At 53.8% G+C, this 19,200-nt stretch overlaps 1 protein-coding gene across 3 annotated transcripts in view; it reads left to right on the forward strand.

Annotated features, from left to right (window-relative positions):
- The window catches only part of NSMCE1 (NSE1 homolog, SMC5-SMC6 complex component), a 44,372-nt gene extending 26,468 nt beyond the window's left edge, over positions 1-17,904 (forward strand). For all 3 annotated transcript variants that reach the window (XM_055298130.2, XM_063612810.1, XM_055298131.2), the window contains exons 3-8: positions 8,033-8,154; positions 9,064-9,141; positions 10,152-10,298; positions 16,066-16,182; positions 17,061-17,181; positions 17,669-17,904. In XM_055298130.2, coding sequence (XP_055154105.2) covers positions 8,033-8,154; positions 9,064-9,141; positions 10,152-10,298; positions 16,066-16,182; positions 17,061-17,181; positions 17,669-17,748 — 665 coding nt within the window. In that variant the 3' untranslated portion in view covers positions 17,749-17,904. The remainder of the gene's footprint in view (positions 1-8,032; positions 8,155-9,063; positions 9,142-10,151; positions 10,299-16,065; positions 16,183-17,060; positions 17,182-17,668) is intronic.
- Positions 17,905-19,200: the final 1,296 nt, after the last annotated feature.

Below are 19,200 nucleotides of genomic sequence, written 5' to 3' on the forward strand. Positions count from 1 at the left end.
TCTGCTTGTATACGTGGTCTGGCCATTGGCTGCAGCCCAGTGGCCGTTTGCATGTTCAATCTCTCAGAAGAATGAGTGTAACACGGTCCATTCCTTTGAGCTGCTCGCAGTCCAGCCTGTGTGAGAAATAGTAACTGCTTAGCTGGTGGGTCAGGGAACAGAGTGGCCTCGTTAATCACTGTGTCTCATGACAGCGGGTTTCCTGCCCACATCGGAACTGGGAGATGGTGAACTGTCAGTGGTATATAACTTACAGGCATTGTTTGTTTGCACTATAGTGTTTGTAATTTTTAAGAATTACCAGGTTAAACAGAAAACAGCCGCCAGGAGATTCTGTGTAAACACCCAAAGCTCGGGCACTCGGCTGGAGCAGAGCAGTGCTGCTTTCTTTGGTACAATGCGTGCCACCAGCTCCCTGCTGTGCCCACAGCTGTCTGCAGCTGTGCTTCCTGCCTGCCTCTGTAGGCATCGGATTTGTCCATTTTCACTTCGCTCAGTGCAATCTGAGCAGGAGGTAACTTACGCAACAGGGATCAGGAGGAGCTGCTCTGGTTTCAGGGCCTGGGGTGACCAGGAAGCCTCCTCTCCCATCCCCTGCAGAGCCCCTGTATCAGCTCTGCGAGGGCTCCTGCATGGGTAGGGGTGGGGACCAGAGCACCACAGAAGGTGTCAGAGCTGCCACTCATCTCAAGGATAGATGGACCACCTGTTTTCAGTGGGTGTGATTAAGATGAAATGTGTATGAACAGCATCAGTAGCAAAATATATAGTAGTTGATGTTTCTCATGACAATTTCCATTATGATCCAGAACTTTACCGTGATAAACCAGTGGGCACTGCTTTATTGCCAGTGGGAGTCTTGACTGATAGACCTCCAGCCAAGGGAAGGTCCCATATATGCTGCATAGATAGGGACAGCAAGTGGATGTCCCCATCACCACTCCTGCAGTGGTGTCATAGGTTTTAGTATCATAAATGCATGCAGCTGAGATGCAGGTACTGTGCCCAGTAACATAAAATAAGTTTTATGCACTGTCATTTGAGTGAGGCTAAAGAGCAGACTTTCTGATTGTAATAAACTTCTGATTGTAATAAACTTCTTGAGTTTAAGAAGAAAAGAACTCTGTGTACAGATCTCAGAACAATAGGTTTTAAAACCATACGTTTTTAAAATCCTATTCCTTCTCTACTGTCAGAGTGCTGAGCTAATCTACCTTGTCACACGACACTCATTTTTCTCTTTAGATTGAGGTACCTGTTTGTACCTGCTTACCCACGTTATTTTGAAGTATTCTCAACATCATTGCATGTATATGTAAGAATTTTTTCTGATGAATGCCCACATCCTTTCGTGATTGCATCCAGCTAATGGCCAGATATCTGGTTTCTGGTCTGGACTTTGTCACTTCCTGTCCCGTCTTAGGTATGTCCTTCATCTCTCTGACCTCTGAGAAAGAGAAGCAGCGATCCTTTCTGGCTCGCCTCTGCAGTGGTTGCTGAGGGTGTGCTGAGAGGTGAGGAGCGGCGCCGCAGCATGTAGTGAATGAGCTGGTGCACCGATGGAGAGGACAGTTTGTCTCTAAGTGATCTACCACAGACCAGCCACTCTCCTTCCACCCTCCTCTTCCCAGCATTGTTCACTGGCCATGCTCAGAAGTGCCCATGGCAGTTCTCATCTTTGCATCTTTTTCCCCAGGTGGTTGGGGGAAAGATGAGAGCTACAGGCTGAGAGGTGAAATCCTGTGGCCCCTCACAAACCTCCCCAGCCCCGTGTCCTGCCCACCAGCCCTTCCTTCTTCCCAGCCCAGGGTCTGCTGTCTTGGGCCAGCTCCACTCCTGCACCCCCGTCTCATCCAGGGCCTCCCCTGCCCTGTCCTCAGTGCTGTGCTAGCAGGACCACCCGTCCACCCTGTCTGTCAGGAGGGCTGTCAGAGGGTAAGTTGGCTCGCAGTGGCTTGGGCCCTTGGAGTCTTATTTTTTGCTGTTATTTCCTCTGCCTAAAAATAACATTTTATATTTTTATTGCCTAGTTTAGAACAAAACTATTTGTTGGTCAGAGGTCAGGGCAGTAGACTTCCCCATTTCCTGTTGCCCAAGTGCACAGTGAATCCTAGGTTCCAGCAGCCTCTGGGAAGCAGGGACCCTGATATAGCAAGAAGAGGCTCATTGGTAACATTACATTCCAATGTAAGTTAATCATTTCTTTTATTTTTTTGAGAGATGGCCTAGCTCTGTCACCCAGGCTAGAATGTAGTGATGCGATCATAGCTCATTGCAGTCTTCAACTCCTGGGCTCAAGCTATCCTCCTGCCTCAGCCTCCCAAGTAGCTGAGACTGCAGCCACATGCCACCATGCCTGGCTGATTTTTAAATTTTTTTGTAGAGATGAGCTCTTGATCCATTGCTCAGGCTTGTCTTGAACTCCTGGCCTCAAGCGATCCTCCTGCCTTGGCCTTCCAAAGTACTGTGATTACAGGTGTAAGCCACCACACCTGGCCTTAAAATTTAATTTTAAAAGAAAAGGAGAAACTGTATACAGAATTAGTCCAAAAAAACAATCTCTCAAGATGACTTGAGCCAACCCTTCTCCTCAGGGGAGAAGTATCCTGTTTCGTTCAGTGCTTGTCACTTGCCTGGAGGCCCGTTTTCAATTGCCACCACTGACGGACATTTCCTGCTAAAGGAAGAGTGACTCTGTCCGCTCCAGGGTCTTTGCCTTTCCTCAGCTGCTCCTGCTGCCCTGCATGCTGTCCCTGCACCCTGGACCTGGCCCAGTGCTCAGGGCTGGGCCAAGGGGATGATGGATGCTGGGGTGGGCTGGGTCGAGGGGATGGTGGATGCTAGGGTGGGCTGGGTTGAGGGGATGATGGATGCTGGGCTGAGCTGGGTTGAGGGGATGATGGATGCTGGGCTGGGCTGGGCTGAGGGGATGATGGATGCTGGGCTAGGCTAGGCCGGGCTGATCTGATGCATCTCCTCTGTGAGTGCAGCTCCTCTTTGGGTACCACCTCTGGTGTCCTAATCAGGTGCCCAGATGCCTTCCATCCATCCCCGTTGGCCCAGTCTCTCTCAGTGACTCTGAAGCACAGGGCAGGTGCAGGAGGGTATAGATGAGATGATGGTGGGGTCTGCTATAGAGGATGTCCTCAGGCTTGCTCTGTGGAGCCCATGGGGCTTAGTGCCTGGGAGCTTAGGATCTGGGGTCGGGCAAGCCTGGGCTCCATTTCCTTCCAAGTTACGGAAACTATGAGCAAGTTGTTAACCTCTCCAAGCCTCCTGTATATAGAGATGATATTAGTGATTTCACCTTATGGAGTTACTGTTATTGTCATGATGAAATGAACCATGTGAATGCATAGTGCTGGCACATAATAAGGTGAATCATAGCCACACATTTGCAGGCCCCTTGATTTTAGCCTAACATGAGCTACTTTACTACAGCCCTTAAGAAATCCAGACACACCCTGCCTCTTCCATGTAGAGAAAACACAGGTGGCACTGTGTTTAGAGGTTTAGAGGTTCAACTTGCTTGATTCAAACATGTTGCTGATTGTCCTGGCTAGGGTATCTCTTTCCCTCTAGAGGAGACATCTGTACTAGGGCCAGGGCCTCGTTCCTCTGTCCTCGTAGCTGGGCCTCCCATATCACTGACTGGAGGTTGGTGGTGTGCAGAGAACCAGCCTCTGATCCAGCTCTACCTACAGAAAACCTGATGTTTTGATATTTACTGAAGGGTGTGTCTTTTTCTTCAGTTGGTTCTGGATTCTGAAAAGAGTGGTGTTGTTAATTAACTCCTAAGTCTTCAAAGTGGTATTTCTAAGACTGAAAGTTGTCTCAGAATCCCACGATACGGACTTTATCCCACACTCTTTATCATGACCATGGGCTCGTAGAACATTGAGGTCAAAAGGATCCTCAGACATGCCTTTGGCCCAGTGTATCCCTACAGATTGGCAAACTGTAGCTTCTCCACCAGGGCTCCAGAATCAGGGGAGAGAGCAGGGGCAGAGCTGTAGACGTTAGCTGTCCTGAAGACCTGAGGCTGGGAAGCAGCGATCTGGTGCAACCTTAGCACTTAGTGGACATCATAAGGATCTTGGGAGCAAGCATGAGACCCCAGTTCTGGTCAACTTAGAAAGGAATGTGTCGGGGCCAGGCGCGGTGGCTCACGCCTGTAATCCCAACACTTTGGGAGGCTGAGGTGGGCAGATCACTTGAGGTCAGGAGTTTGAGACCAGCCCAGCCAACATAGTGAAATCCCATCTCTACTAAAAATACAAAAAATTAGCCAGGTGTGGTGGTGAAACACCTGTAGTCCCAGTGCTTGGGGAGGCTGAGGCAGGAGAATCGCTTGAACCTGGGAGGTGGAGGTTGCTGTGAGCTGAGATTGTGCCACTGCACTCCAGCCTGGGCGATGGAGTGACACTCCATCTCAAAAAAAAAAAAAAAAAAAAAAAAAAGTGTCAGGATGCTATTGGGGGAGGGACACATAGGACTCATTGGTGGCCAGGTGCACAGTCGGGGATAGGCAAGAAGCATGGCATCACCGCATGGCCAGAGCAGCTGGCCCTCTGTAGCTTCCGGGCTGGAGCCACCTCCAAGCTTCCGTTTGTCCCTTGCTCAGATTGGGAGAGTGTCTGGCTGATAGGGGTTCTCTGTCTACTCCTGGCTGCCCTAATCTCTGGTTCCTTCAGCTTTCTGCTTTCTGGTTCCCTGAATATCGTACCTGGAATTATTCTCTCACCAAAGCCGCAAATGTAAGAGAAAGACAATTGTAAAAAGAAAAAGAAAGAAAAAAGGTGAAGGTCTCGTTAGGGAGGGACATGGCTGCTGGGCTGGCAGGCGTCACCAGCTGACTCCTGTCTCGGGGTGGCTGGGCACAGTAACTGGAGCGCCACGTGATGAGGAAGGAAGTGCTGGAGCCCTGGGAGGGACAGAGCTGGGAAGTGCAGCTTTTATCTGGTCGGGGAAGGCCTGTACAGGAGGCCGCCAGAGGATCAGGAGGCTGGGGTCCAGCCAGGGGTGGTGGTAGAGAGGCAGGAGGGAAGAGGGTTCTGGATGTGTGTGAGGCTGGAGGCGAGACTGTGTGTGGCTTTTAGAGATGAGAAGTAGGGGAGAGGCTCACGCAGGGCCCCACAGAGCGGGAGGGCGGGATGGGCTGGAGCCCACACCTCTGCTTCTGGCCCCACGCCACCACGCCACCTCTGTTGCTGCTGAAAGGAGTCAGTTGAAGGGTTTGGGGGTGCTGAGCGTAAGAGAAGTTTCTTCTCAGGTCACGATTAAGAGGAGCTGCAAGAGCGCGGGGCCTCCGTGAGAAACAGTTACAGGGTCAGCAATGGAGATCGTGGACGTGACCCTGATGCAGGAAGCGTGTGGAAGGAAAGAGGGCGATAGCAGAGAGAACGGGAGCGCCCAAGCGGTGACTGGTGTCTGCAGTGAGCGAGTACAGTAGGAGGAAGTGGTTGGTCAGATGAAAATACAGCAAAACATTCATGGTTTCTGAAAAATGAGGCCGGACACCAAACCAGAGGCGGCGGGGAGAGGGGAAGGGCAGAGAGGGCTGCTGGCTCCCTCCCCACAATGGGGTGTCTGGAAAGTCCAATAGATCAGAATGCCTCTCATCTGCCCACAGGGCACATTGTTCTCAGTGATACCCAGGAGGGGCCTCGTTAGTGGAAAATGTGAGTTGTCACTTTCAGAGAGAGGTGGGACTTGCCCCAGTGTCACACTGGGTGGACAGGGTTCCTGTCACTCACTCTGTACTGAACGAGGCTTTTTGATGTCTGGGCCTCTTGCACCTCAGCTGCCCAGCATTGGCTCCCCTTGCGGGTGGAAAAGTGTGTCTGGCCAAGTCACCGGCACAGGCAGGTGCGGAACAGCTCAGCTCCCACGCCAGCAAAGAGCTGCCTTGCATAGTGTGGAAGAGGAAGACAGCACCGGGGGCAGAAGAGAACATTTCCTGGAAAAACAGGCCATTTGAGGTGGCTGCAGCAGTGGAGGGAGAGCTTTTCAGAAAGGAGGGGCCCGTGAGCAGAGGCCTGGAGGCAGGAAGTCAGGCCATGCCTCCCTCCTGATGCCTGTCCTCCAGCAGCCGAGGCCAGATGTCATTGTCATATGTTACGATCTCACCACGTCCATGTTCCACCCACTTATTATGACTACTTTTTAATTTAAACTGCCTTTTAAAAACTTTACTGAAATGGAAGATTAGCTCCTCGCTGAGCATGGCACATTAGTGTCACTGCCCTGGGCTTTGTTCTCATCTTTTCTGGGCCCCACAGTCTGATCCTCTGACAGAGCTCATTGGCCTGGGTTTTCTTTGACTCTTTCACATGGCCACGTCCTCCACTGTCACCAGCGTGATCTTCTGTTTTTTTTTTTTTTTTTAACTTTATGAATCTTGAGTTGTATGGGTAGCTTAGAAATGCCTCTGTCTATAAGAAATCAAACACAGATATATAGCACGAGTGCCCTGTGATGACCCTTCGTTTAGTCCCTTCCTGGCGACGGCCTTGGTCGTCAGTCCAGTGGGTAACCTGCTGGGCCTTTTCCTGTGGGACTGTTTCATTGGTTCTTTTTTTGTTTCACACATAAATGTATCATATTGTCTGTTTTTTCTTGCAGTTTTTTTTCCCAGAATGATTTTCTAAGGCATGAATCTTTTGAAATTATTTATTTTAATACATAAAAACAGTGAAAACAATAATACATACTCTTGCTTTAAAAAGTTTCGCAGCACAAGCTGGGCGTGGTGGCTCACGCCTATAATCCCAGCACTTTGGGAGGCTGAGGTAGGCTGAACACTTGAGGTCAGGAGATCGAGACCAGCCTGGCCAACATGGTAAAACCCCATCTCTACTAAAAATACAAAAATTAGCTGGGCGTGGTGGTGCATGCCTGTAATCTCAACTCCTCGGGAGGCTAAGGCAGGAGAATTGCTTGAACCTGGGAGGTGGAGGTTGTAGTGAGCCAAGATTGCGCTACTGCACTCCAGCCTGGGCGAGAGCGAGACTCTGTCTCAAAAAAAAAAAAAAAAAGTTTCACAGCATAAAAGGGACACAACACTGGCCATGTCCTTCCACTGCTGCCAGTACTCAGAGGCTTCCTGGTGCCACAGGAGAAAGGCCCTGCTGTCCCCGGCCACAGGCTCCCGTCCTCATCATAGCCTCTGTATCCTCCTCAGCTGAGCCTCCGGCAATACTGTGGGTGCCCCCTCCTCAGACTGATAGACCTGGATGGTGGCCCCTGGGCTGTGAGCATCCTGCTGGCAGGGCCAGGGGAGGTGGGTGACAGAGAGGTCAAAGCCCCGGCCTTGTGGTGCAACTCTGGGCGAGTCAGTTCACCTCTCTGCGTCTCAGCCTCTTCCACTGTGCCCAGAGAGCTGCTGGAGGGTGGATTCATGATGACAAAAGGTGCCCAGGACAGGGCCTCTCCATGCTGAGGGCTCACTGCAAGCCACCCTTCTCACCCCGTTTGTTGTTATTCTTACTGTTCCAGCCCAGGACCCAGCACAAGCCTGGCATGTAAGTGAGGATAACCGGACATTGAATAAAAAGAGAAAGGAATAAAGCTCCACCTAAGACATGTGGGGACGTACAGGGACAGAGGCCTCTCGCGGGGCACTGGGGACGAGGTAGAAGGGCTGAGATGGGATGGGATGTGTGTGCAGTGGGAGCTTATGCAGGCTCTGAGCACATCATTGAGTGATGCGCTGAAGGTGCTGATCGGGACTCTCATCAGGAGGCAGCGAGCAAAGACAGGAAGCCCGCGGCAGCCTCCGTGGTTGCAGATAGCATCTCCCCGGCCCTCCTGCCTCACAACGCCCTCCATCTGTTGTCTGTTTGTCTTCCAAGTACTCCAGGAAGAAAGAAGCCACGCGGCATTGGCGTTCACCCAAGAGGCTGCAGCCTCCGCCCGTGTCTGGGGTTGCTGTCCCCTGTGTTGAGATGGGATGGAATGATTCAAGCAAACTACGTTTTTTTGATGAGGCCCCCATTCACCCCCCGCCTTTTTTTGGTCTGTTTATTTCCAGGCAATGCCACTGTAGATAAGTTGGAGGACTTCATCAACAACATTAACAGTGTCTTGGAGTCCTTGTATATTGAGATAAAGAGAGGAGTCACGGAAGATGATGGGAGACCCATTTATGCCTTGGTGAGTGCCCGGCAGAGCCCTCTAGTGGCATTTTTGAGGAGCTGGAACAGGGCCCAGGCAGCCTGTGTTTGCTTTGGTTTAATTTCTCTTTTGGACAGTTCTTTGCAAAGAAGTCACTCCAAATGTATAGAATATTAGGAATAAAGGGAGAAAATGGTTTTTTATTTAGAATAAGACATAGGAGCTATGAAAAGAAACAGTATGTAGGAGTGTCAAGGATTGCAACCCATGTGGGGCCTTCAGTGGTTTTCAGATTTACTCTCACAGGTAGGGACTTGGGCCTCACCTCTCCTAACACCGACTCCCCGTTCACCCACATGATGTGTTCAGGATGCCACAGCCAGAATGGCAGAGCCAGGAGTGAAATACAGCCAGGGTGAAATACAGGAGTGGGAAGCCGACATGCCCCATCCCTGGCTAGGAGACACCTCGGCTAGTCAGAGGACATCTGGCTGCTCCCAGCCAGGCTCACACTCAGAAAGGGGTACTGTAGTCCAGGGTTTCCCAAACTCAATTCCCTGGAAAAAAACATTGCACAGTCAAAGAACTATGGAAATGCTGGTCAGACCTGGCAAAGCAGATTTCCTTGCTATCGGACTTCTCAGTGCTTTTTTTGCATTTGAAGCTCCATTAACATGCAGACAAATCTCCCAAATTTATCTGAGTTTGGAAAATACTGCACACCCTTTGGAGTTCTGAAATTTGTGAGGGTCCAGCATGTTGACTGAGCTAAAGAATAAAGTCTGTAATATACGCCTGGTTACAGATCCATCCCTGTGGCCCGCAGTGCCTGGATACAGGAGCTCAGTGACTGGCCAGAGATGGAGGAGGGGAGGGAGGGAGAGCCAGCGACACGTTAACCAACACGCGAAGAGCACAGCCTGACTGTCGTGCTGACTTATTTCTTAGGTGAATCTTGCTACAACTTCAATTTCCAAAATGGCTACAGATTTTGCAGAGAATGAACTGGATTTGTTTAGAAAGGCTGTAAGTAGAGTAATCCCCATCGCCCATTGGCTGGACTTCTTATGGGAAAGTTCTGTCTCTGTCGTTAGAAGTGGCAACTGCAGTCTTCAAGGATCACTGGGGGGACATGGGCCACCATTGCTGTCTGAGAAAATGCTTTGCAGGGAGATGTCACTGTCTACCCATCTGGAACTCACAGCTGCCAGGGGGTCCCCATGGCTGCCTGGGAAGGAGGTGCTGGGCCAGGTGTGAGCCCCAACTGGATGGGCAAGAGCAGGGCTTCACTGGTAGTAACAGGCGTTCCTGCCTGGCTGCTCCAAGTGCCATCTCGGAAAGGCAGCAGCAGCAGCATCACCTGGGAGCTTGTTAGAAAGGCCTGGTCCCAGTCCCCGCTCTAGACTGCTGAGTCCGAATATCATTTGCATGTGCACATTTGAGAGGCACTGCTCTACTAGGCTTCAGAGCTATTTGCTCAGCCCTCTGGTCAAACACATGGCTAACAGTGGTTCTCAGGCCTAGACGCAATGATAATAACTGCAGAGGTGAAACATGATTCAGACATTTCAGCCGCACTCGCGATCTGTCGAATCCAAATCTCTGAGAACCAGGCATTGGAATCATTCCTTTTAGATCTTCTTCTGGGGATTATTAGCCACCAAGGTTGAGGAGCAGGTGCTGAGCTGAGCACACACCTGCGTGTGCAGGAACCTGTCTTCCCCAGCGGTTCCTGCCTGCCGTGTCTCTCACTGCCTCCGAGGCCAGCTGTGAGGCAAGGTGACCCTTTTTGATTTGGGGACATTAAGATGATTTATTTGGGAGGATGTTATAGAAGTGACCTCTGAGTCAAAAGAACTGAGCACAGTCCTGGCTCTTGATGCATATTAAATTGTTTTCCCAGAATACCATGCTAGTGTACAGTTCTGCCTGTGATCTGAGTGGTTTTACTGCACCCCTGCCAGACTTGGTATTAGCATTTAAAAGTTATTTTTGCCATTTTAATAGATGAGCATGATACCTGCTCTTTCTTCCAGCTGGAACTGATTATTGACTCAGAAACTGGCTTTGCGTCTTCCACAAACATTTTGAACCTGGTTGATCAACTTAAAGGCAAGAAGATGAGGAAGAAGGAAGCGGAGCAGGTGCTGCAGAAGTTTGTCCAAAACAAGTGGCTGATTGAGGTACTGTCTCATGGTTTTCCCAGCCTGGTTCACTTTTTCAAGTGAATAACAGTTTTTTCTCCAAAATCGTACTTGTAGCCAACTGATGTCTGTGGAGCCCGGCCTTCTTGGATCCCTTATCTGCTTTCATGCATTCCAGCAGTGACCCCGTGGGGAGGACTTGGGCCTCACTCCTCCTGCCTCCCACTCCCCATTCACCCAGATGATGTGTTCGGGATGCCACAGCCAGAATGGCAGAGCCAGGAGCTGCACCCAGGGATTTGGGCCCCAGGATCAAGCCTCTAGCCCACAGACTGCAAGGCAGGGCAGTTCCGTGGCTGAGAGTGTGGCTCTAACATCTAACCCAGGTCTGAACCCTGAGCCGGGTGACCTCATGTTCCCTGTAAGAGGGGAGTCATGGTTTCCCCTTCGGGGCTGGGTGTGTCAGGAGCAGGAATGGGACCTCACAGTAATGTGCTCGGTGCTGGGCTGGCTGGCTCGTGGGGGAGGCGGCAGAGGAATTGGCGACGCTACCACTGTTGTTTTTGTCAGCAGTGAGTTCCTCAGGGCCAGTGCTTAGAAGAGGCACAGACCTGCTTCAGGAAAGGAGCTGTGACATCTGGGACAGGCCCCACTGCAGCTCCAGTTTCTAGATGTTGCCCCCACCCCCACGTCTAGTCCTGCTGAATGGAGAACAAATGTTTCAGTTCTTTTTCCACAAAAGATACCCCTGTTTTCAACAGCTCAGTGTTTGCTGAGTTGACCACAGCTGTGCCTCCCAGGTGCTCGTGTCCGTGTGTGTTGAGGACGCGCTCACGCCGGGTCCCCGCTTCCTCACTTGGTGGTCGGACTCGTGGCCAGAGGCTGCTGCTTGTGGCTGCAGCGATTCTCCGCTTCCTTTTCAGGAAGGTTTGCGTCTGGGTTGGGGAAGTTTGTGTTCTGAGTTACTGATTTCTATTTAGGGTGGGCCTGTCCCAGGAACCTGACCCGAATTCAGTTCCTGGGGTACATGATGGGAAGAAAGGGTGGAGAGGTCACGGGATGAGGGCAGGACTGGGAGCTCCTGGTGAGTGCAGGATCTGTTAGGCACGTTCCCATATGTCACGTCTCGGAGACTGCCTGCTGCCCTGCAGTGGCTCCGTAGCTTAGTTTTTAGCTGACAGCTCAGGGGTCTGGATGACATCGGACACCCTGAGAGTGGCAGGGCCGAGTTCAGGTCCCGGTTTGGGGACTGCAGCTCCCATCAGTGGCTTTGTCACAGTTGTTCTTGCCCTCTGGGCTGTATTTGGCACTAGGGAATGTTCTAGGGCTACTCAGGTTACAACTGACCATTCTCACTTGTGGTGCAGCCCCTCTTCAGGCCAAGTTTTTTTTGTTTTTGTTTTTGTTTTTTTTTAAGATGGAGTTTTGCTCTTGTTGCCCAGGCTGGAGTGCAATGGTGCAATCTTGGCTCACCGCAACCTCAACCTCCCGGGTTCAAGCGATTCTCCTGCCTCCGCCTCCCAAGTAGCTGGGATCACAAGCATGCGCCACCACGCCCGGCTAATTTTTCTATTTTTAGTAGAGACGGGGTTTCTCCATGTTGACCAGGCTCTTCTCGAACTCCTGACCTCAGGTGATCCGCCTGCCTCAGCCTCCCAAAGTGCTGGGATTACAGGCGTGAGCCACCGTGCCCGGCCACAGGCCAAGTTTTTTAAGGGTAGGGGTTATGACCTCTTCATGGCTGGTCCCCATTGCAGAATGTAGTGCCTGGCACCTGAGGTGCTCAATATATGCTTGCTGAATGGATGACTGGACAGGTGGATGAGGTTGCAGAGGAACAGAGTTTAAAACTTACAAAAAATGTTACAGGAAATACCCGCTCATTACAGGATTAGAACGTGTCGAGATGCATAAGGAAACCCACCGAAGTCACCTGTTTTCCCAGACCCTAGAGCCGAGTGCCCCAGCATCCCAGTTGACAACACTTTGCACCCTGCTTTGCACCCAAGAGCACCGTGCCTAGCACACGCCACCACCATTGTGCATGGCTTGCAGGGCATGCCCCCAACTTTATGGTTTGACTTGCCCTTTTGTCTGCCCTTGGTGTCTGGAGAGGGTGGTGGTGGATAGGAGAGACCCCGCCCTGGAGTCTGGCGGGGGTGAGCTATGGCTGCAGGTGCTTGTACTGTGTGCCTTTCTCAGTTCGGTGGCAGTGCTGGCACCACCTTCTGCAGGGTGCCTCTGAGCTCAAGGGAGGGTGGACAGAGGATCCGGGAGCTGCCTGCAGGAGGGCTGCAGAAGTAGCAGGGGGCCCTCAGCACTGGCCCTGGGCTGTCGCCCTAGAGAGGCTTCTTGTGTTGACTGCCTGGTCTGCTGGGGCCCTCAGGAGGACGAAGGAACAAAGCTTATGTGGCAGGGGCTGTGTGGTGAGACTCCTCCAGGTTCCTCCGCCGCCTGTGGCGAGCAGCATCTCGTTGCGGAGACTGTTTCCTCATCTGCAGGATGGGGACACTGCCAGCTCCAGGTGTTTTCTGTGAGGGTCCAGTGCTCTCTGACCTACATGGCCTGGTAAGGGTTGCCCTGAGGTCTGCGGCACTCTGGAGGAACCGCTCAGAACCGGGGCGGGTGCTTACTTACCCAGGACAGGTCTTCCTAGGGCAGCACCTCGATCAGAGAGACCACACGTCAGCGTCTGATCCTTGGCCTCTCAGACATAGGGCTTCCCACAGAAATAGCCAGGGGCCCACTGACAAGGCCCTTCCAGGTGGGCATATCACCCCAAGGACTCATCAGTCCTGGACAGCCGGTCCTGTGTGAGACTGGCCCAGCATGGAGGTGCTGAGGCAGCTGCCGGTCCAGGAGAAGGCCTAGGGGTGGTAGGTGGTTGGGGTCAGCGGGGAGGCCTCTGAGAGCAAGCATGGCTCATGGGAGCTGGGCGTCTGCTGATGGGCGCACCTCCATACACCCCAGGACTGCTCCCTACATGAGGTCCTGACTTCCAAGTGTGGCGAGGTGCCTGGGAGATCACCTGGGCTGTCGTCGTCTTTGAGGGCTAGGGCACCCCTCCTGCCCCTCCCCTGATGGGCCCGCAGAGGACTGAGTGGGTCATGAATGGTGAGCCTTGGGTGCAGTTTCAGGCACATAGTAGGTGTTCAGTAAATGCAGCTTGGCTGGGTGCAGTGGCTCAAACCTGTAATTCCAGCACTTTGGAAGGCCAAGGCGGGTAGATCACTTGAAGTCAGGAGTTTGAGACCAGCCTGGCCGACATGATGAAACCCTGTCTCTACTAAAAATATAAAAAAATTAGCTGGGTGTGGTGGTGGGCACCTGTAATCCCAGCTACTTGGGAGGCTGAGGCAGAAGAATCGCTTGAACCCTGGAGGCGGAGGTTGCAGTGAGCTGAGATCGTGCCATTGCATGATCTAGCCTGGGCACCAAGAGCGAAACTCTGTCTCAAAAACAAATGAATAAATAAAAGATAAATGCAGCTCCTGCCTCAGTCTGAGCTTGAACTTGCTCAGTGTCAGGCATTGCTTTGGGATCAGTGCAAGGTCTACTTCATCTTCCCGTGGGCGTTTGTCACGGGCCTGCCAAGTGCTGGGCCCCACAGCAGGTGCTGTGGACACAGGACTGAGCGAAACCAGAGCTGGTGGCCACTCCCATGGGGCTATCGTCTGGAGGGGGAGCCCAAGATCAGTGAGACGGTCATCTCACTGCAGTCCAGGTACAGATGGAAAGGAAACATGGCTTTATGACAGCTGTCCCAGAGGAACCGGCCCTCAGCTGCTGAGGAAGTGACACTTGAGCTGAAGGCTGTATGGGAGTTGCCTGGAGCCTGGAGTGGGAGGATCATCAGCCCGGCAGTGGCCCTGTGGCCAGCGGGTGCGCTCAAGAAGCTAAGGCCAGGGCCTTCTGAGCACAAAGATTGCTGAGGCGAGCAGACGAGGGCAGCCCGGGAGATACGTGCATTCGGGGCTTGGCTCTTGGACCTAAGGGTGGTGGGAAGCCCTGGGGTGGGGGTGAGGTGGGAGTGACAGGGTCAGGCTTGTTTTGTAGCGAGCGCATTGCTGGAGGAGAGTGGGCTCAGAGAGCAGCAGGAGCAGGGGAGGGTGGAAGAGGGTGGAGGCCAGGGAGGTGGGTTGCCATGATGGATCTGGAGGGGAGGGTGGGGGCCGGAGAGGTGGGGTGCCGTGATGGATCTGGAGGGGAGGGTGGAAGAGGGTGGGGGCCGGAGAGGTGGGGTGCCATGATGGATTTGGGGGCTTTGGGGAAGGTAACAACCACAGGACCAGCCTGGGGGCTGGTCACATCCTCCCATTGCCCACAGCACTTGGATGACACAAAGCCCCTGTGCACCAGCAACAGCTGCGGTGCAGGGCACAAGCGCCTGGTGCCCTGGCCTCCCTCCACTGCTCCCGCAGCAGCTGTCCCTGCCCCATCCCCACACTTCTGCCCTGCCTTCCTTCCTGTGCTCACCCAGCCCCTCTACTGGTGTTCCAGAGTGATCGCACTGCAAGCCCAGGTTACGCAAGCACACCCCCTCCACACTGCACTGTGAGGATGGAGGCGGGAATGGGGTCGGGGGCTCTACCTGTCAGAAACGGGAGTGGGCTGGGTGCGGTGGCTTATGCCTGCAATCCCAGCACTTTGGAAGGCCGAGGTGGGCGGATCACCTGAGGCCGGGAGTTCAAGACCAGCCTGGCTAACATGGCGAAACCCCATCTCTACTAAAAATACAAAATTAACCAGGCGTGGTGGCTGTAATCCCAGCTACTTGGGAGGCTGAGGCAGGAGAATTGCTTGAACCTGACACGCAGAAGTTGCATGAGCCATGATCGTGCCATTGCATTCCACCCTGGGCAACAAGAGCAAAACTCTGTCTCAAAAAAAAAAAAAAAGAAAAAAAGAAATGGGAGTGACAGCTCTGGCTTGTAAAAATTAGAAAATAACAGAAAAGGCAGTTGAGCACTCGGGTGACTCGCAGGCATCAGTGACGTCATCTCATGGTGTGGTTCATATCCGATGCATGAGCTGACTGTGGAGAAACAAATCAGACTGCATGGGTCTGTGTCCTGGGTCCCGTGTCATTTGCCTCCCTTGGGTCTCCCTCAGTGCTGCCTCTCTCCTGTGACCTGGCAGTAGGGTTGGCCTGGGGCGCTGCATTGTTCATCTGCTTCCAGGCTCTCCCAGGGGTTTCAGGATGCATGATGGGTGGACCGCACCCTGGCATGGGAACCAGGAGGCCTGGCTTCCGTTGGAGGCTCCACTGCCCACAGTGTGATGGGGCGTGTCTGCCCTCTCCAGCTCCATCTGTAAAGTGATGTGGCCGGAAGTGATCCCTGAGGGTCCCTACTGCAGTTGGAGGCAGAAGTGCTGGGAGGCACCAGGGATGCTGCTTTTCGGGAGTGGGATGGGTGGCGGATGGCAGCAGTGGGTGCTTGGGTTTGCGCCCTGGGGAGACTGACCCCCTTGTGGGCCTCAGTGTCCTCATCTGCAGGAGGGCTGTGACTGCCTCCCTCAGGGCTGCTGTGCAGACAGAGCAGTCACGTCTGAAGGCACAGCAGATGTTGAGAAAAGGCGCGTGTCAGGGAGCAACGCCTCCATGTCTTTTGGGTCTTTGCCTCAGTTTCCCTTGCTGAGGCTCTGCCGGGGGATGTGGCGGATGCCCATTGGCTGGGGTTGGTGAAAAGCTGCCTAGACCATTGTGTCTTCCTGAGCACTGGGCTGTGGGATCACAGAGGGAAGAGAGGTGCTGAATGGGGAGAGGGCCTGGCTGAGGGTGGCCGCCTCCTGTGTGTCCCTGCAGAAGGAAGGGGAGTTCACCCTGCACGGCCGGGCCATCCTGGAGATGGAGCAATACATCCGGGAGACGTACCCCGACGCGGTGAAGATCTGCAATATCTGTCACAGCCTCCTCATCCAGGTACCCGTGGGGCAGGGCACCGGAGCTCATCGCTGGGCCCTCGGCTCCCAGGGCTCTCTGCACAGGTACTTCCCGGAATCCTGGCTCTGGGCCCAGCCCTCCCGCACTGCCGGCGCATCCTCCCACAAGAGCTGGCGGAGGCCATCTCCCAGGACGTGTCAGAGGACTCCTCCCTGCTGTGCCCCGCAGGGACGCACTGCCTCCCTCCTCCCTGGTTCTGCTGTTGGGGTCCAAGGGCCCTCAATTACTTTATTTTTCTCAGGAAGGCTGAGTGTTCTGTGCAACCTGCATTATCTTGGCAGTTTTGTAGTGAGTGTCTGTCGATCGCTGCTTTCCGGAGTGGTCTTATGCCGGTTTGCAGGGCTTTGCAACCACTGAACCAGCGTGGACATTGATGTGTCTTTCCGCTTCTGTCGTTTTGCAGCTGTAGCTGTTTGTGATTGCAATTGCTCTCATGGGCCTCATACACGTGTATTCTTGGGCACCTGGTGATTATTTCGTTGGGCGGAGTTTCTGGGACAAAGTGCACTTTTTTTTTTTTTGAAAGCTTTTGATCCACATTAGCAAATAAGCTTCTGAAAAGCTGTGGCTGTCCACACGCCACCTGCAGGATGTGAGTGCAGGAGTTTGGGAGCCCTCAGCTTCTGTCACTGCGTTCATGTGTTCAGGATTGTTTAGTAAAACCCACTGCAACAAACAAGCAAGCAAACAAAAGACTCCAGTGCACTAAGGCGTTTGGGATTCTTTTCAGTATTAATCTGGGGCCCGGAAGATAACAAGATGCCGCCTGCTGCCCATTTTCCTTGTGGCTCCCCCCGAGGTTTGCAGAACACGGAGGTGTGCACCAGCTCCGCTGTCATTGGCCTTTCCTGTTTCAGGGTCAAAGCTGCGAAACCTGTGGGATCAGGATGCACTTACCCTGCGTGGCCAAGTACTTCCAGTCAAATGCTGAACCGCACTGCCCCCATTGCAACGACTACTGGCCCCATGAGATCCCAGGTGCGTGGGCCCTGAGGTGCTCATGGGAGGGGCTGGGCCAGCAGGACGCAGGGCCTGGCGCTGGGGAAGCCCTTGGAGACAGGGCCCTGAAGGGCTCCAGGGTGTGTGGGGGTCTGCGTTAGCAGCTTGAATCCTAGAACCCACCACTGCAGGAAGTAAAGGCTGAGCTATGTGCACCGTGCCAGAGGACTTTCTAGAACCCAGCAGAAATTCCAACGTGTATGAGCATTTTGTCTAGACAAGGCTCTTTCTCTGGCAGCCCTCTCAGGAGGGGCACGTGAAAGCCATGTCCACAGCTCCCTCAGTTTGTTCCTCTGAATTGGGGCTAACTCTGCCTTCCTCAGGGGCTGGGGAGGGTTAGCAGTGAAGGATGGTGTAGACCTAGGACAGTCCTTGGCACAGGAGATGTAGCTGCTGGCTTGAGCTGGTGCCCCTGTGCTGCCAGCCCCTCCATTCACTGTGTCTTTCCTGCCTTTTCTGTCTACAGAAGTCTTCGACCCTGAGAAGGAGAGGGAGTCTGGTATCTCGAAATCGAACAAAAAGTCCCTGCGGTCCAGGCAGCATTAGCCATCGTGCCCTGCTGAGGGGCTGGCTGCCTTGAGTGGCCTGATCGTCGCAGCCCTTCTTGAAGAGAGGCGTCCATGTTTCAGGTTCCACAAGAGTCACCTCTTTCGTCTTAATGTCCACTGTCCACAGCTTTGGAATAAACCGTCCTGGGAAGTTGCTGCAGCCCGTCTGTGTTCTCGAACCCGTGTGTGAGGCTCCGTGTCGTGGCCTTGCCTTTCCTAGAGTTCGGTCGTCACTCAGACCCCCTGGGTTTGGGCTCCAGCAGGTGAAGCCAGCAAGAGCCCCCAGCAACGGCTCAGGACAGCTCACTGTCCTTGCCCAGGGCAGCCTTGCCTCCAGTCCCAGCTGTGGCTAGCTGTCCCAGCAGGACTGGGCTGGCTTGAACCTGGATGTGTGAGCCTTGGCCTCCCCAGCTCCCCAGTCTGGACTCTCCCCTGGCCCAAGGTGCCACTGGCCTGAATGGGCTGAGGCTGGGCGTTTGGGTGGGACATGTGCTCTCTCTCTCTCCCTGGACCCTCTGCTCCCTGTGGGTGCCCAGCAGCCCTGCCATCCAGCTGCCCCAGCCGGGACCAGGAGTCAGCCTCAATGCTTCCTCTCCCTGACCCTCCTGCATCCCACTGTCACCAGATCCTGTCCAGCCCAGCTGCCAATAGCCTTCCAGCCCTGCCACTGCTGCCTTAGGCTGAGCGCCAGCCCCGGCCCACACTCTGCATCCGCGCTCCCTGCGGAAGACCCCTGGATGCCCCCACTGCTGCAGCAGGGCTGTGACCCCTGGTGAGCCCCCTGCTCGTCTGCCACCGCCTCCCCCCACCACTGCTCAGGGTGCAGCGCTTTCTTTGTCAGCTCCAGAGCCTCTGCACAGAGCGCCTTGGGCCTGCACACCCTCCCCTCTGGTGTCCGGCTTTGTTTCCTGGCTAGCACCTGCTCGCCCTTTGGCACTGGTCAGCCCCTGGCTCCCTGCACTTCCTCCATCCTCACACTTGTTAAGTCCCCATCTTCATCCCTCTCTTGAACCCCAGCATCAGTCAGGATGCTTCAGTCATGACAGAAAAGCCAACTCAGACTGGCTGAAACAAGGAAGGACTTGGCCACAGGGGTCTTGAGGAGATGCCTGGTCTAGGGGCTCCAGCAAGGTCACCACACAGCCATATTTCTGTGTCTACTGTGCTTTCACTGGGCTGGCTGCATGCTCGGGGCCTACGAGGTGGTTTCCCAGAAATCCAGCTGCTTTCTTCATGGTAACAAAACAGCTGCCATGCCTCTGGGCCTCATGCATCATGCCCGGGATCAGGAGGAAGAGGGTGGCTGTCACTCAGTGGCTCCCACAGCCTTGCAAGCATCCTCATGGCCCACAGCTCCCACGTGGACACCTGCGAGCTGGGGATGGGATGATCCGGCTGGTAGTGGAAAATCAGACCCACCTCGGAGAGAGGGGTGGGGCTGTCCCTCTCA

The sequence above is a fragment of the Symphalangus syndactylus genome, chromosome 11 (genome assembly GCF_028878055.3).
Source record: "Symphalangus syndactylus isolate Jambi chromosome 11, NHGRI_mSymSyn1-v2.1_pri, whole genome shotgun sequence".
In the NCBI taxonomy this organism is placed as follows: Eukaryota; Metazoa; Chordata; class Mammalia; order Primates; family Hylobatidae; genus Symphalangus; species Symphalangus syndactylus.